At 43.2% G+C, this 17,010-nt stretch overlaps 2 protein-coding genes across 2 annotated transcripts in view; both read left to right on the top strand.

Annotated features, from left to right (window-relative positions):
* The window catches only part of plxdc2b (plexin domain containing 2b), a gene marked incomplete at its 5' end in the record, with an annotated part of 167,527 nt that extends 165,510 nt beyond the window's left edge, over window positions 1-2,017 (top strand). The window contains 2 exons of the mRNA XM_083658283.1: window positions 845-1,011; window positions 1,534-2,017. Coding sequence (XP_083514409.1) covers window positions 845-1,011; window positions 1,534-1,650 — 284 coding nt within the window. The 3' untranslated portion in view covers window positions 1,651-2,017. The remainder of the gene's footprint in view (window positions 1-844; window positions 1,012-1,533) is intronic.
* Window positions 2,018-10,399: 8,382 nt separating this feature from the next.
* chmp4c (charged multivesicular body protein 4C) lies at window positions 10,400-14,996 on the top strand. Its single transcript, XM_083650846.1, has 5 exons — window positions 10,400-10,776; window positions 11,704-11,881; window positions 12,889-12,997; window positions 13,212-13,362; window positions 13,574-14,996. The coding sequence occupies exons 1-5, from the start codon at window positions 10,521-10,523 to the stop codon at window positions 13,633-13,635; spliced, it is 756 nt and encodes a 251-aa protein (XP_083506972.1). The 5' UTR covers window positions 10,400-10,520; the 3' UTR covers window positions 13,636-14,996.
* The last annotated feature ends 2,014 nt before the right edge of the window (window positions 14,997-17,010 follow it).

The following is a 17,010-nucleotide window of genomic DNA, read 5'->3' as shown; positions in this document are numbered from 1 at the left end:
ATAGATTGTCGATAGGTTACGCGATACTCTGATCATCTTCAAAAGAATTCACGAAAAGCCTGCTGGATCTCAGCTGACTTTGCGGTCCCAACTTGAATACAACTAGCTGCTTTAAAGATGAGCGATGCCTTCCAAGGCCTGCTGTAGGACATGTATTATTATGGAGCCATTGCACAGCCTCATCAGTTTGGACTGACACAACTGAGGCAGTGGTTCTGATCGGACTGTATCTGCTTCCATTATGACCCCTTCCTTCTGCTATCAAGAAAGACCATGTGCTGCTAACCTTGGTTTGGGATTAACTCTCACCTGTATTTGCTGGAGAGGAGAACCGCTCATCATTGTCATCTGAAGGACATGCTGCTTTGTTGCTCTTCAAAGAAAGAAAGAAAAGAAAACCACACTCAACTCCTTTAGAGATTTGAACATTGCTCCTGCCTGCAGGAGTGCCACTGATTAGGCCATGAAATCAAACAATGCCTTTTGTGTTTTTGTTTTGTTTTCTCCAATGTGGTGACATTTTACAAAATTACATTTTACGCATGTCTATGAGTTTATGACATAATGGCACTTGGAGGAAAGACTGGCATTGATGAATGATGAGTGTCCCCTGCTGGTCAACAGAGGAACTGCAGGAGAATCTGGTAGTGTTGGTTATAAAAACAACACATTTGGTGGATGCTTTTATACATTGTTAGCATGAGTAGCCCCAGTGGGAATCAAAGCCCTATCCCTGGCAGTGTTAGTGCTCTATCCACTGAGCTGAGTCATCATTATAATAAGTATAAGTAAGTTAGTGTGCCTGTGTGAGATGTAACAAGCATTATTCTTTTCTGTGTTCCAGCGATGCCAGCAGACAGTGCTGCTGAGAGGACGGCAGGCACACACCCTCTGCACACCGGGCTAATCCTGGGCATTCTCATGGTGATGCTCATCATGGCTGCCGGTGTGTTGATCACCGTCTACATCTACCACCACCCCACGTCCGCAGCCAGCCTCTTCTTCATCGAGGTGAGTGCATGGGCAAAACTGACCAGAGATATTCTTCTCTGATTGGTTTGGACCAATCAGTGTCCAGAGGCAGCTACGGGCGGGATTTAGGTGTGACGACAGCGAGATGTGATAGACAGATGGTTCATCCAATCACCCGCCAAGTAGCTTTTTGAAAAGTGCCTGCCCTTTTCAAAGGTTTGCCGATCACGGTCCCAGATGGTTCTGTGAAAACAAATGACCTGGCAGTGTCAGGTTAGTCTGTCATCTGTCATGCATACTGTATCTAAGAGGGTTTGTAACACAGGAAAATATCGCTAGGTACCCGCGAAGGCGCTGATTGGCTCGATTGGTTCTCCGAGCGAGACCAAGCCGTCGACTAGAGCGACGCCAGACTCTGAATCGCTCGAAAAAACCCGAAGAGTGGGCGGGACGCGACTCGGGGGTCTGGAACCAGGATAGTGTGTGTGCGTGCATGTGACATTTTCATCCCTAACCCTTTGATGACACTTTGACCTCTGACTTTTGTCCCGCCCCTTCCAGAGACGCCCAAGCAGGTGGCCAGCCATGAAGTTTCGCCGTGGCTCGGGTCACCCATCCTACGCAGAGGTGGAGGTGGGCCAGGAGAAGGAGGGCTTCATCGAGTCCGAGCAGTGCTGAGGGAGGAGGGGGCGTCGACACCCCCGCAGCCCCCTCCAAACGCTAACCCCTCCTCCCTCCCGCTCCACGTGGGACTCATCACCAGATTAAAAAACTGCCTACCGGTGGAGAAGCTGAGTGTACAGACTGACTCGTGAGATGTGAAGATTGCTGGAAGATTGACTCCGGTTGGGACTGTCTGATTTAAGAGGATGTAAGGTCGCTGCCAGAGGGACTGCGCTGTGGGGAAAATAAACCCTGAAAACTGATCCCAGACCAGCTCATTGTCCAGGTCTTTAAAGAGCTCCTGTTGGAAAGTGACTGACTTATTGGGAACAGAGGGAGGGTGTACTGTAGCATGGAGGTCATCGACTCAGTCAGCGTTAGTGAAGAGTGTGTAAGGCTGCGGTCATGCTGCCCAGGGACCACTAAGCGGTTGTACAGCCTGACTGCCTAGACTCATACTGGTGTACCTGAGGAGGGAGGAGTAGGATGAATTATACAATATATATTTTCAGAAACAATACAGAGTATGTGAACAGAGATTTCCACTTTATTGTTGGTGGGGTTATATAGGCCTTTGTATATCCATCAGGTTTTCCTTTGTCTTTCTGTCTGTCGTGTTCACAGGGGTTTGGCGTATTTATCTGTATTGGTTGGATGTGTTGGTATTGATTTCCGATACAGTGCCAGGCTTGATTCACTTTCTGAGGCTGCGGCTGTGTGATATGACGTGACGTGAGCTCCTGCCGCTGCGATCGATACCGCCAGATACGAGTGGCATTCTGAACATTTCGGCATCAGCGTTGAATTTTGTTTTTGTCGTTTGGTTCCAATTTCTTTTCTTTTTTTTAATGGGTGATGGGCATACTCTTCTATGCTCCTCATTTTTTGATTTCTCCTTTGATTGATTGCTTATGTTACCGATGCCATTGTATGTTTTGTTTTTTTTGCATTGTTTTCATAACTGCCGTGCCATTTGGTCCTTGACTAGAGTTTGCACGTTTTTTTCCCATGCACATATTTTTTCCCCATCTGAAATGTGGTAATAATGCAAAATTACAAGACAGGCGCTTGTGAGTGTGTATGCTGAATGTGTTCTCTAATGTGTTAGTGATTTGTGTGTGTGTGTGTGTGTGTGTGTGTGTGTGTGTGTGTGTGTGTGTGTGTGTGTGTGTGTGTGTGTGTGTATGTGTGTGAGTGTGAGTGTGTGAGAGAGAGAGAGAGAGAGAGAGAGAGAGAGGTTTACAGTAGCAATTGGATATCCACCTACTTTATTATGGGTGCGTATGTTTGAGCTGGCTCTGCGTAGTTGATTCTCATTGATTAATCTGAGGTATTTACAAAAGCTTTACAAACAGCTTGTATGGGCCAGAAAACACACTGTTCCGTTTGGAATTTTTCCTGTATTTTACAGTGTGGTTTTCTATTTCAGTTCGACCCATTGCCAGCATAACATTTGGATACATGATTATACTGATTGGCTCATCCATGTTAACACAATGTATACACCAAGGCTTCAGCCCTTGTCAAAACATTTGCAGATTCAGCTAATTCATGGCAAACATTCATGTATGTAGTATACGAGGGATAAGGATGTTGGCAAACAAACAGCTTCAACAGACCTCCGGGTGCAACTGCCGTTTTAAACAGCAGTTCATGGTGAAACCATGCCCTCTTTGAAGTGTAACTACTCCTTCATACTTTAAGCTAGACACTCCATTTAAACTTTAAACAAGCCACCACTTTTAGGATTCTATCATCTTAATTCAGCTTTAATTTATCTTTTGTACTGTTTGAGTGATTGCAGTTTACGTTTTATGTTTTTTTTCCCAGCCTTTATAATGGGACCCTATGGAGTCAGCCTTGAGTGTGTCTCACTAGCAGGCTGCACTTTTTACTAAATTCACACATTTTAAAACTGTGACAGTTCCCACAACCTTAACACTTCATACATATATTATACATCAGACCCTTGAGCTACTTCTGCTCTCACTCACAAAGTCAAAATATAAGCGATGTGATGTATAGTTTTTGAGATATTAACATTTTTTGACACCTCTTTTCAGCTTTATTTCATACTAGTTAACTGCTGCAGTGACACCCGGAAGTGCTTTTTTGTTGTGATGTCAGGAAACCTCTTTTTATTTTTTTATGAGTGGCCTTTTTTTCTACTTTTTTTTGTTTTACTTAAATGTGAATATTGTTCCAATCATTGCTGTCACAGATCAATACACAAGGCTTTTCAACTAATCAAACAAACTTTCTGTTGCTAAATATGATTTCAAGGCAAACACAAAACGTGACACCAATGATTGTAGACTCATTTGAGAGACATTGTTGGTACCCTGAAATTCTACTGAAAAGTAAAGTGAAAAGTGCAATATCACACCAATCCAGTTTTACATGTGAAAACACATTGAAAATAACAATCATACTTTACTTACTTACTATACTTTTTCATTCACCCCTTGTTGCCATCACATCGAGACCAAAGACTAATCAGCAATATTTACCTCAACCTCCATCTTTTCATTTATTTCCTATTTGCTTTCTATTATTCTTTATGGAGATGGTTTATGATATGAGATGATATAAGCAGCTTATGCTCTGTCCATGTATTCCATTTATTATTATTTATTACCATGCCACTTGGGAAATAGAACACTACAATTCCCATGATTCCCGGCCTGTGACATCATTCACTGTGTGCATCCTAGCACGTTGGTAATCACCTTAGGCGCCAGCCGTGAATGCGGACATCTAAGATCTCATTTATGCTCCATTTTCCATTTTCAAACGATTTAACTGACACTGCCCAGTGCCCACATACTTCCATGCGTCTCTCACGTTAGTATCATGTTTTTCCCCCAATATTTTATTTTATAGAAGGTGAAGAGGGGGACTTCCATTTCTTCATATATTTTTTTTTTTTGCAACAGTAGTCCCTTGTGTTAGAGACTGTTGCACAGCTGTAGGGAAGTTCAGAGAGGACTCCGAGCAGCCAAAGATGGTGAGTTCTGCTTCCGCCTGGAGGGTTATTTTGTAGGCCTTAGAGTACCAATCAAATATTTTTCTCCAGAATCCCGTTAGTGGAGGGCAGAACCAGAAGGCATGAGATAGTGTGCCCTCTGACACTTGATACCTGTCACACAGTGGTGAGACAGAAGACAAGAACTTGTGTAACTTGTGCTTGGAATAGTGAAGACGATGAGCAACTTTAAATTGGATCAGCTGGTGTCTGCTATTAACTGAGCAGAGTTGTACCACAGACAGAATCCTTTCCCATATAATGTCAGATAAATCAATGCCAAGTTCCCCCTGCCACACTTCTCTAATTCTCTCAGTAGAGGCTGTGTTGCAGTTGTCAAACAGACTAGAGATAAGATGCTTGGAGTGGGGAGGGCTCAGCAATACATCGAAAAAAGCATGTTCATTTGGGAGCGCTTCAAAGGTGTGAATCTTGGGTCGAACATAATTTCTGATTGCAGGAATCTGAGCCAGTTTGTGCCGGGCAACTCAAATTTCCTCTTCAGTAGATCAAAGGATACAAAATGACCATTCATGTATACTGTAGGTCTTTGATGGAAACTAGCCCCTTCTCACTCCAGGCATGGTAGTTTTTGTCTAACCATGGAGCCAAAAAAGAGTGATTGAAACTAATTGGCGTGTGGACAGAAACATAGAATTCTGACAGTTTTTCACAATGAAACTTAAATTTTGTAAATACTCAGGCCTCTCTAGTTTAGAAAATAACATGGCTGGCAGGGAGGAGTTCGCAATAGAGCTGGTCTCCATTATGAGCCACGGGGGGCACCGGGATTCAAATTGGCAGGAGACCCTTGCTGCCAAAACATTAGAGCCCTACTTAGCATCATGTTAAGCAATACATCCACTAGTGGGCAGTAGAGAGTCAAATGTTCAAGATTCAAGATTCAAGATTTTTATTGTCACTCCGTAGTACAAGTATCACGTGTGAAATTCTTGTGCTGTGAACTCCGTTTACAACATAGTACAAATATAACAGGGCATATGAGTGCAAAAACAACAAGAGACACAACAAGCAATAAGGCAGTAGAGTGATAAGACAAGTCAGAGACAGTGGCATATTCACTGCACATAGGTGCACATGTCATGTGCATACTTTGGACGTACTTAAACATTTTAAATTCGAAGTATTTGACGTACAGGTGCAAATAGCATATACCTAATTAAACATACAATTAAACATTAGACATACATAATGGTAGCAACTACAGTGCGGTACAGTACAGCTACTACACTATTTGTGTATGTTAAGGAGTCTCGTGGCCTGCGGGAAGAAACTGTCCCTCAAGCGATTTGTGCGTGAGTGTGTGAGTGTGTGTGCAGTACTGCTCCGTTTCATCCGTATCCATAAGCTTTCAGAAAACGTGCAGGATTCCGCAAATGAACACTGAGTACAGACAGAAAGCTCTGTCCATATGCGTATCCGTATTTAACGGTGAGCATAGTTAGGCCTTAAGAGTCGGAACGCAACAAGCCAACAGGCTAACAAACCCGGCTATCACAGACAGGCCGGCAAGAACGGCTGTTTTATCCTGACCCACAGCAAATCCCAGAAGGATTGGATGTTTTCCTGATCCTCATCTAGTACCGCTTTTCTGCAAAGGACTGCTAAACTGCATAGCATGCTCTTCCATGGGTATTATTAGGCAGTTAGCTTTGACAGTTAGCAGCGCACATGTATTGATGAACAACGCACCACAAGACCGTGATCCAGTTACAATGACCGGACGCGGACTTAACCCTTTCCATACTACAACAAACAGCCATCTGAATTGCAATCTACAGGGGATGGGGATGGCAGTCACTGAAGCAGTGCTTGACACAATGCACCCCAGCTGTAGCTACAATAAAGGGTGAGCTAAAGCTGCTACTTCAATCATCTTATATTTTATAAATCAACCCTCCAGCCCATTTCTTTTCTTTCAAGTTAGTATTCTGATTGTAATGGGGTTTTGTGGCTGAGTCACCTCCATTATAAATATTACAGACCCTCTTAAAGGAACACTGCAGATTTTCAACCAGCTTTGTATCATCACAACATCAGTAGTATATCAGAAAACTGTGAACAGTTTTGAAGTCATTCATTTATTTTGGCAGCTTTTGAGAGTTGAGTTAAGTTGTGGACCAGTGGTGTGGTTTCCAGAACGAATTTCAATCAGAAGGCCGCCATACTCGCATAATCTGATCAGCCCGTGATGTCAGTCAAGTTCAAGTATGACGTCATTTGACGTCAGTTCATCCTAGTACATAAGGCGAGGGTTCTATGTCACCTCCCTCTCTGGCGGATCATAGCAGTAGCTGGCATCACGGCTGTTTGTCTCCTCTGAAGCTGTCCTCTGAAACTGTTGTTTCACCCCACCCACCTCCCCAGTCCACCACCAACGAGTCTTGACTCCTGAAGAATCCATGGAGGGGGGGGGGGATTCTCTATCCTAGCCTATAGATGCCCTCCTCTCACCTCAAGAGGAGCGCCACCTTACAATGGAGTCATACGCCAAAGTAGTTGCCATCCATGCATGCCATTTTCTAAATAAAGCCGCTTTTTAAATCTTACCAACTGGCCTTGCATGATTGAAGTGTCATTTGTGCATGAATGACATCACTTGTCCACACCTTAACTCAACTCTCAATAACTGTCAAACTAAATGAATGACTTCAAAATGTTTACAGTTTTTTTTATATACTACTGATGTTGTAATGATACAAAGCTGGTTGAAAATTGGCAGAGGGTTCCTTTAATATAACATTTTGGGGCAGTATGGGTGATTCAGAGCATCATAGCACCATAGGCATAGTAGCTGTTAAAGAGACAGACCATAAATATGACAGCTTACAGACACTGTTGCGACCACGAATATTACATATCTTAATTCATTACTGCTCACCAGTCACCAGCCGTACCACTATCCAGAATATACCAGTCTCTGTATGTTAACAGTACTAGTAGTAGTAGTTGTGGTTTTACTGTTTCACAGTCACAGTCAAGCCAATTTACAATGTCATACAAAACTGCTATTCCATTTTACATCACATCTTTCATCTAAATGGAACAAAACCACTGCATCCTCCAATTGCACTGGCAGAACAAACCCACATCAGCTGTAAGTCACAGAACAAACCCACATCAGCTGTAAGTCAGAGAACAAACCCACGTCAGCTGTAACTCACAGACCCAAAGAGGCATGCAAGAGTCATGTACAAAAGTGCAGAATTAATGATTCACTGGCTGTTCTAAAAGTTCAGACAAACCCCTTCTTTACAGCTAGTTTGAGTTCTGACATGGACTCACTGGTGTCGACCACAGAGAACAACCCCCAGGCTCTCTGTTTGAGTGGGTTTAGAACTTTTATGACTGCTCATAAAGTTAGGATCTTTTCCAAAACAGTGTTAAAAAGTGCACAAGAGTGAAGCGAGGGATTGGATTAAACGTCTTTTTCATGCCTATTTCCATATTGTACGACTTTTTCCCCACTGTGGAAAAATGCCTTTTTTTAAGTGCTTGGGGACATCTGCTTGTTGTACACTGCCACTTGAAACGGCAAATGTTTTTATAACCACTGTCAAACGCAGTCAGGGAGAGTGGCTGAGGGTTGGATTTGTGTGTGTTAAAATGTGTTTGCAAAGCCAAGACAGTTTGATCAGTAATTTGCAGTAATTAATCACTTGCTTCACGGGACGTGACTAATTGCGTTCACCCCACTTTCTTAATATGTCATTTTAGATGAAGAAAGGCAGCATAGCGGTGTTGTTGATAGGTTGCTGTTCCTTTTGGTAACACTAATAAGGTACACAACATTTACAGTAGTTACTAGGGAACGAATGAGAAACTAACTATTAGTTAATGATTATTTGGTCAGTTCCTGAGCAGAGTAGTTAATCATTAGTTGATTAGTTAATGGTCAGTTCATGAGTACAGTAGTTAATCACTAGTTATAATTACTCGTTACCTGTTCATGAATTACTCTTTTTGTGTACCCTAATGTAAAGTGATGAACTGAACTGACACAAACTGACATTAACTAATCATTAGTTCCCCATTAGTTCCCTACTGTAAATTTTGTGTACTACTTTATTGTAAAGTGTTACCCCTTTTTCTCTGACTTATGAGTTGAAATGAGCAATGTAACTGACACAGGTACATGTAACTCACACAGGTACATGTTTCAGCAACGAGTGCGAGAGCATATAAGGAAGAAAGGGGAATGGGACTTTCTTTCAACTGTGACCTAGTTTTGCTCTGATCTTATCATAGCACTTCTTAGCACATAAGAGACTCAAAACCACACAGTACCTAGCTGTCTGTAATTTCTGTAACTACTGTTGTTTTGATTACATTTGAAATAATAAAGAATGTTGTTTAAACAAAGCCATCCACTGAATATATGCCATTACACCCCAACTGCTGTGTATAGGCTACTTATTTGTGTGTTTGTGGAAGACGGTGGGAGGTCTTCTGCTCTGGATTGTAGGAACAACATTCTCACAAATCACCACTTTCCTTATTCCATAATCAATCGCATGTGGAGCACAAACACAACAGAGAAATAAATTAGCATGTTTACATGCCAAGTGTTATCTATTTTTTATTTAACTTGAAAATGTGCTCTCAGCTCTCATTGGACAAGACAGTCACATGACAAATTACAGTTAGCCTAACTTTGGCTGCATTCATTTGCAAAAACTTTGATGGATGACTAAACTCTATCTCAACTCTATCTCAAAAAATATAACCTCCCTCTTTACATTATCTAGGCCGCCGCCCTGAGTGATATCATGACAGTGAAAAATGCTGTCTGGTTTTTTGGAATTATTCTAAGTGTTGAGGATGGATGGTAACACAGAGATAGAGCTGTCCAGCAGCTGTGAGCGTTCAATTGTCATGAACACAAACACACACACTTGAACTCTATGCCAAATTTCACCCTCCTAGGACGAAACCTGTGGCTGTCAAAGGGTGGTGGATCAAGGAGAGAACTAGCCCCTTTCGTCCCTGTCTTCGTGTCACTGCTTGATAAGCATCGGAGAGAGCTGACAAAATCATAGGAGGGAATTAATAGATGGACATCATCTGAAGTAGTCTATTGTAGTCATTAGTCTATTGTAGCCAGGGCAAGGTCACAACAGTGCCGTGTGTGTCAGTTATCTCTCTGACCAAATACCTTACTGCCATCTAGTGGTGAAACTACACAGAAAACACCACATGCATTTCAATCAAGAAGAAAACATGAGATAGACTGTTAGTAGCTGATTAGCTCGTTTGAGATCATTTTTTGGCTCGCCTGCCCTGTAGTCTCTGGCGAGATAGCGTCCTGGTGCAGAGCTAGGTAAAGTAAGTAGGCCTACGTGGTATCAAACTGATGTAGGCTATTATGTTAGATAAATAATAGCCTATTTGTTGGACAATATTATTTATATTTACTCATACCCGTTTATCTGTATCTGTTGAAATGTTATTTATGTAGGCCTATGTATTTATTTGTTTGTTTATTAATTATTAATTTTTTTACTTACTCACTGTATGTAGGTTTATTTTTGTTTTGTTTTCATCTACTGGCCTTTATGGAGGGCGGGGCGTCAGGTTTCAGCAGAGGTGACACTTGACGTCACACAGGTATGGAGGAAGGTGTGGTGAAAGCTGAAAGCTGCATTCACTGGCTGGGTTTGATTTGAAAGTCGGAAGCCGTCAGGCAGGAAAATCTGCTTGCTTGTTTGTGTGGACAGAACCGCCATATGCTCAGTTTGAAGCAGGACGGTTATCTAATCATTCAGAAGTGCGTGTATAGTAACGTTATAGCCTACCGTTGCAGTGTATTTTGCCTACTCCAAAAGCGGCTAACGTTACAATGAGCAAAATTTCGAAGATGTTCAAGGGGAGCTCGAGCTCCAGTTCGTCGAGTTCTTCCAAATCTAAACAGCAGTCGCCGAGTTCTTCCAAATCTAAACAGCAGCACCGGGGGCGGGCAGGCCCTTCTCCTCAGGAGGCCATTCACAAACTGCGAGAAACGGAGGAAATGCTGACGAAGAAGCAAGACTACCTGGAGAAGAAGATAGAGCAAGAACTAATGATAGCCAAGAAGAATGGCACCAGGAACAAGCGTGGTATGTTTCTCGGCCCTTAGTTATTGTAGTCTGCGTTGCACCTGCTGTTGTATGTATGCATGTATAGCCTTCTTTTATTTTGTGCGCCATGGTTTTACCATATTTTCGAAAGATATTATAAATGATACCCCATTAAAACAGTGCCATGGGACTGGGAGATTATAATACCATATAAAGTACCATGCCGTTTCCATAGGATAAATAGGCCTACTGAGCAAATGGATAAAATACCCTAACTATCTAATGTAATTGTAAAGTGTAATGTAATGGAGCTTGATTACAACAGCTCTACTGCAGAGAGCTGTGACAAGTGATTTTATATATAAATATATATTACTAAACTGTTGTATAGCCTAGGTATGCTACTTTAGGCCTACTTAAAAAAGGAGGACAGTGGTCCAATGTAGGCTAGTCCCAACAAGCAACACAGTTGTAGGCCTACACCTAAAAGTAAACTGTAGTTTACCAAAGTAAGTAGCTACAATTTGTACAATTTTTGTAGTGTATAGGCTACTTCGAAAAATACACTTCAAGTTTACTTTTTTGTGAGGAGTGACCGACAACATAACAGAAATTGCAAACCAGAGATTTATCATCAATGAAAACTCAAATATCTCCATGCAAGAAACCCATGATATTCAGTGTTAAATCACGGGTTCCCTAATGTGGTGTACAGTATGAGACATTGGGCTCCTTCAGCCATCGTTTGGTGAATAACTTCAGCAGCCTATATATCAATAAACTTCATTAGGTCTAGACTCTATATATAATGGGAGGATCGCAGGTGCCTTTGTTTGTGAACGCCCAGGACTGGGTGTCACTCTTACCTATATGACATGTAGGAATGATGTAAAACTGGCACAAATGATAACCCACAACTACCTTTTCCTATTGCTCATTCTACAATCTGACCTCCTGCTGTATCAGCTGCCCTGCAGGCCTTGAAGAGGAAGAAGCGCTTTGAGCAGCAGCTCACCCAGATCGATGGCACACTCTCCACGATCGAGTTCCAGAGAGAAGCATTAGAAAATTCCCACACCAACACAGAGGTCCTGAGGAACATGGGCTTCGCTGCCAAGGCCATGAAGGGCGTCCACCAGAACATGTGAAACCTGCATTCTCTTACTATTACCTCAAACCAGTGGTTCTCAACCTTTTCAGCTTCTCACCCCTTAAACTTAAGCGATGGCTTCTTGGAACCCCCTCTCAAAGATAGTCCAACCAGAGAATGATTTTCACATTTCAGGTTGTTTCATTTGATATCGATGAAGACCTAGAGTAGAGGCTCAAAACTATTCAGTATTTCACAAGACAAAAGCAAAAATTAGAGAGGAAAAAAAGACATGGCGATGAATTCGTGATAGAAATATGTTTTTGTTTCTTATGCCATATTAAATCATCTCACCCCACAAAAAACCCTAACCCAGCTACGAGGAACTTTCATTTTGTGTTGATTTTAGTGGCCCCTCTGGACAAAAGCGGTACTGTTTTATTTACTGCATAGGCCTAAGGTTAACGCTATTGGTTAATTCGCCAGCCAGAACAAAATTGACAACCAGTTTCCCACCGACGTGAACACAGGAAGTCTCGCGGTGCCCGACCAGCATACAGGCATTTAGAATAACTATATAAATTAGAAATGGCTGATGGTCTCATTTACTGATGTAGGTAAGATGTAAGATGTATTCAATATAGCTTGTTTCATTACCAGTTAAAAGTTTCTGATTAACAGTCTGGACTTGGAGTATAGCACCATTTGTGGTAGTATCGCTTTTACTCTTGGTTCTCTTCATGTTTATTCAATTACATTGAAGACATTTTTCTTCACCTTGCAGATTGATTGACTTTATGTGACAGCTGTGAATTTAAAATACATTTTTGAGCTACAGGGGTGGATATGATGATATTATTTTCCATTGGGCATAATTTATATAATAAAAGGAAATAGAAATTAGGGACTAGAAATGACAAGGTGTTTGTTGTAGCAAGTGAGCTTCCTGAAGTGAGTGAAAAGCTGAGACTGAGTTTATGATGAAGTTTGGCCTAAAAATCTAGCTCTCTCTCTCACTCTCACTCTCACTCTCTCTCACTCTGTCTCTCTCTCTCTCTCAGGGACCTCGATAAGATCGACTCTCTAATGCAGGACATCACAGAGCAACAAGAAGTGGCCCAGGAGATTTGTGATGCTATCTCCCGACCTTTTGGCGAGACATTTGATGAGGTAGAGACCTTTCAATTCCTCGATCGGAATCAATCGGGCTTTCGCTTTGTTTCTGCCTTTCTATACATATTTTTGTGTGAATCCATTCGTTGACACAGATTTTGAAATATAGCTACTGTGTCATTCACGCTCATCTATTAACTGCCTTCATATTATAATCTATGAAATGCATCTTAAAGATGTAATGCGCTGATTAGGCTATGTGTTTTCTCAGGATGAACTGTTGGCAGAGCTGGCAGAGTTGGAACAGGAGGAGCTGGAGAACAACATGAAGAGCATGGGCAGACTCCCAAGCGTGCCAACCTCCAAACTCCCTTCAACACACCGCTCGCACCTCCCTTCAACACACCGCCCGCACCGCTCATGTAAGTTCAACACTGTAATGACATGATGCATTTCAGGACAAAAAACTTTTTCTTTCACCAGCTACTTTCACAGTTTAACCAGAAAAATGTGCCTTTCAGATATTATCCTTTCAAAGCAGCTGGTTAAGCAGGCAAATTACAGCATCAGCATTTGTACCCAAACTGTTTATATAACATGAGATGTTAATGATCCCTCCTTCCTACTTTAAAGCATCCAAGAAAAAGGTTGAAGATGATGACGACATGCATATGCTGGCAGCTTGGGCAACTTAAGCCTTATGCAGAGTAACACACAATATGAAGATTTTTTTAAAGCCTTTTCTACAAAGTATTTTTGATAGGGAAAATGTTGTGTCTTATGTTGTTTTATAAACACCATTTTCTCTATGAACTTATGCTGGCACTTGCCTGGTATTATTTATCAAAAATAATTGTGATTTTTAAGTGAAGGATTCCTCAAGGTGCAATAGATCTATGTTTGCATGCTTCTCTATTCTCCCAATTGTCATTTTCATCTAACCTCCAAAGAATGTACTGCTAGACCTAATGAAGACATTAATGGGATATGACTGTGGTGTTTGTAACACAAAATTCTTTACTGTAGCTACTGTATGTCATATAGCTGTAAATAAACTTAATTTTGCATTAATGTTAACCAATAAAAAACATTCAAGAAGTAGCACTAGGCTTGTATGAAGTTTGATTTAAGAATGGCATATCAGTCACTTGATTTGTTATATATCATGGTTAACCCTCGGACTCTTCTGTTGTGTGTCAATGCTACACTAATGAAGAGCCCTCCATTGGCCTAGCCAAAATTATTTAGCAAATCTGGGTCGGGCATTAAACTCGCCTTATTTCTGCACTTTGAAGTCACAGGTAGGGTCCCATGGGGCAACCTTATTATATCGGAAGCCTAGTTGCTCCAAAGTGAGCGGTTATTCTAAGACCAAATTTGACGAGAATCGGCCAGTTCTCTGGAAATAGTCCAGATGCATGCGCACTGGCATCATTTCGTCTTCTACAGATATTTTACAATGCATTTTAGCCACACCCCCCGAATGCGTGACAGCAAAGATAGTCAGAAAGATAGCAGATGTGACACATTGCTGAAATTGCCATCAACCTTTCGAAAAAATGCCCAAAAGGGTACAATCAGTGGAAACTTTTAACATGCACTAGCCCAGAACCTCCATTTATTTTTTACCAGTGGAATCACAAGATGATGCCAGTGCGCATGCGTCTGAACTCTGTTTCCAGAGAACTGGCCGATTCAAGTCAAACTTTCTTTTAAAAGATGAACCACTCACTTTGGAGGAACTAGGCTTCCGATATAATAAGGTTGCCCCATGTGACCCTGGTACCTGTGACTTCAAAGTGCAGAAATAAGGTGAGTTTAATGCCCGACACAGATTTCAAAAATAATTTTGCCTAGGCCATTGGAGGGCTCTTCATTAGTGTAGTGTTGACATGCAACATAGAAGAGCCTGAGGGAGGGTTATATCAGAATATAACCCTCAGTATGTGGTGCGGTAATGCATTCAGGGTTTTCAAAGGGGAAACTACAACGGTTAATGTGCTTGGGTTAAAATTTGCTTTTTAGCAGACACCATTAATAGGCTGACAACAAAACATTCCAGACAATTATTATGTTTCATGTTTGGGGGGGAAGGGGGCTGGGGGCGGGCGGTGGCAAACGTCTCACCATCAGACATTGGCTGCATTCCAATACCCATACTTGTACTTCTTTCTTGTAGTATGTACTGCCGCTGCCCTCACAAAGTATGGATTGTAGTGTGTAGCATGCATGCAAAATGCATACTATTGGGACACACTACATCTGTCGTCACGTGAGCTTCCTGAACTCCGACCTCTTGCTCACTTCCGCCGACGTCCGCAGCACCACATTTGATTTTTTTTTTTTTTTTTTTTCAATAAACAAAGTCTGGCAATAACAAACAGTACATTATACAAAAAATTCAGACTAAGCATTTACAAAATTGGAACAATCAAATAAACAAATTGCTGTTATATTGTAATGTATGTTGTTGTTTCTAATAAACTGATGTGATGATACTTACATGCAGTCTCATTCTTAACAGTATAATAACGTGCATATTTCTGTCAGTGTTTTTATCATAGTTATTGACGTGTTCACGGCGTCATGGAGGTGGGCGTGGATTATACAAGCAGCTCAGTCAGTGCGACGTAACTCCAGTAGGTGGCGGTAATGCACAAAAAGTTGTTTGCCAACCGCCATAAAACATTAGAAGAAGAAGAACTTCCGTTGCGCAAAGGATTGTGGGGAAGTTTGGCTGGCGCAGCATGCATCAATGCATACTCCGAAATAGGAGCTGATGTAGTACAACATCCTGGTACTCTTGGCATACTGCATCTGACATACTATTGTAGCGATCCAGGTAATTACCTGTAATGTGGTGTTTCCGTGTGCAGCTAGGAACTGATGTGTGGGAGTGTTACCGGGGGGGAAGACTAGGCTTGGGGAAGACTTCCGGTCAGACAGAGCATGCGGGAAGCATGCGGGTGTGCGCGGAGATGAGGAATACAGTGAAGGGCGTAAGGGGGGTATACAGACGGATGAGGGAGGAATACAGACAGATGAGGGAGAGCCTTGGGCGGGAGGAGAACGATGCCGAACCGGACCCCTCTAACAGACAGGGACCCGTGTGCGGAGCAGCGGAAGCCGAGCCGGACCCCGCTGGCAGACAGGCGGGGAGTGACGAGGCTGAAGCACGGCCCGTGGCAGCGGGGGACGGCGCCCGTAGAACCAGGAAGGACGTGGCCGTCCCGAAATACAACGGTAAAGGCGAGTGGGAGGCGTACTGCAAGCAGTTTGAGGAGGCTGCAGACTGGAATGGCTGGACGAGAGGGGAGAGAGCCAGCCATCTCGTGATGTCCCTCGAAGGCGAGGCTATAACGTGCGTGTCGGCAATAGCTGATACAAAGGACTTGAATGTGGTGATGGGGGCCCTGCGGAGACGCTTCGGCCGATGTGAAGAGCAGGCCATCGTAGTCGCGGAGCTGTGTAACAGACGCAGACGGCAGGGTGAGTCGCTGCGTGCACTGGCAACGGACATTGAGATTCTCAGCCGGCGCGCATACAGTCAGCTGCCGACGGAGGTGCTGGAGGGGTTGGCCCTAAGTTACTTTGTCCAGGCCATCGAGCCACGGAGTCTAAGCCAGAAGGTAACGCTGAGACATCCGAAAACACTGGAAGCAGCGCTGGAGTTGGCGCTGGAGATAGAGATTGTGGAGGGCTGGGACATGAGCAGCAGCATGATGGAGGCCGCCCCCGTGGCGAGAATGGCGGTGGAGAGCCCGCCACGGGAAGAGCCAGCGTCGAAGAGGGCGTTGGAGGAGCAAAGCAGCATGGTGCGAGAGCTATCTGAGTCGGTGCGCCAGTTAAAAGAACAACTGCTCCGAAGCGCGACCCTGCAGCCCACCCCACGAGACAATACCTGGCCCAGGGGGCCCGGGGCCATGCGCTGCTGGACCTGTGGACGCCCCGGACATCGGGCCAGAGAGTGCCGCGGAGGAGCGTGGAACCAGGGAAACGGCGCGGGGCCCATCTAAGAGGGGCGAGACGGACCCCCTACGTCATATCCCCTATGGCCACGTCACCGTTGG

The sequence above is a fragment of the Poromitra crassiceps genome, assembly GCF_964638095.1.
Source record: "Poromitra crassiceps genome assembly, chromosome: 2".
Lineage (NCBI taxonomy): Eukaryota > Metazoa > Chordata > Actinopteri > Beryciformes > Melamphaidae > Poromitra > Poromitra crassiceps.
Note: the sequence above shows the minus strand (reverse complement) of the source record. Positions and strands in the feature narration are given on the sequence as shown.

Excerpts from the sequence above, each read along its gene's own strand:
- chmp4c (XM_083650846.1), top strand. The coding sequence starts at position 10,521 with ATGAGCAAAATTTCGAAGATGTTCAAGGGGAGCTCGAGCTCCAGTTCG. Across the intron at positions 10,777-11,703 it reads TGGCACCAGGAACAAGCGTG|CTGCCCTGCAGGCCTTGAAG; the intron begins GTATGTTTCTCG and ends CTGCTGTATCAG. Across the intron at positions 13,363-13,573 it reads ACACCGCCCGCACCGCTCAT|CATCCAAGAAAAAGGTTGAA; the intron begins GTAAGTTCAACA and ends CCTACTTTAAAG.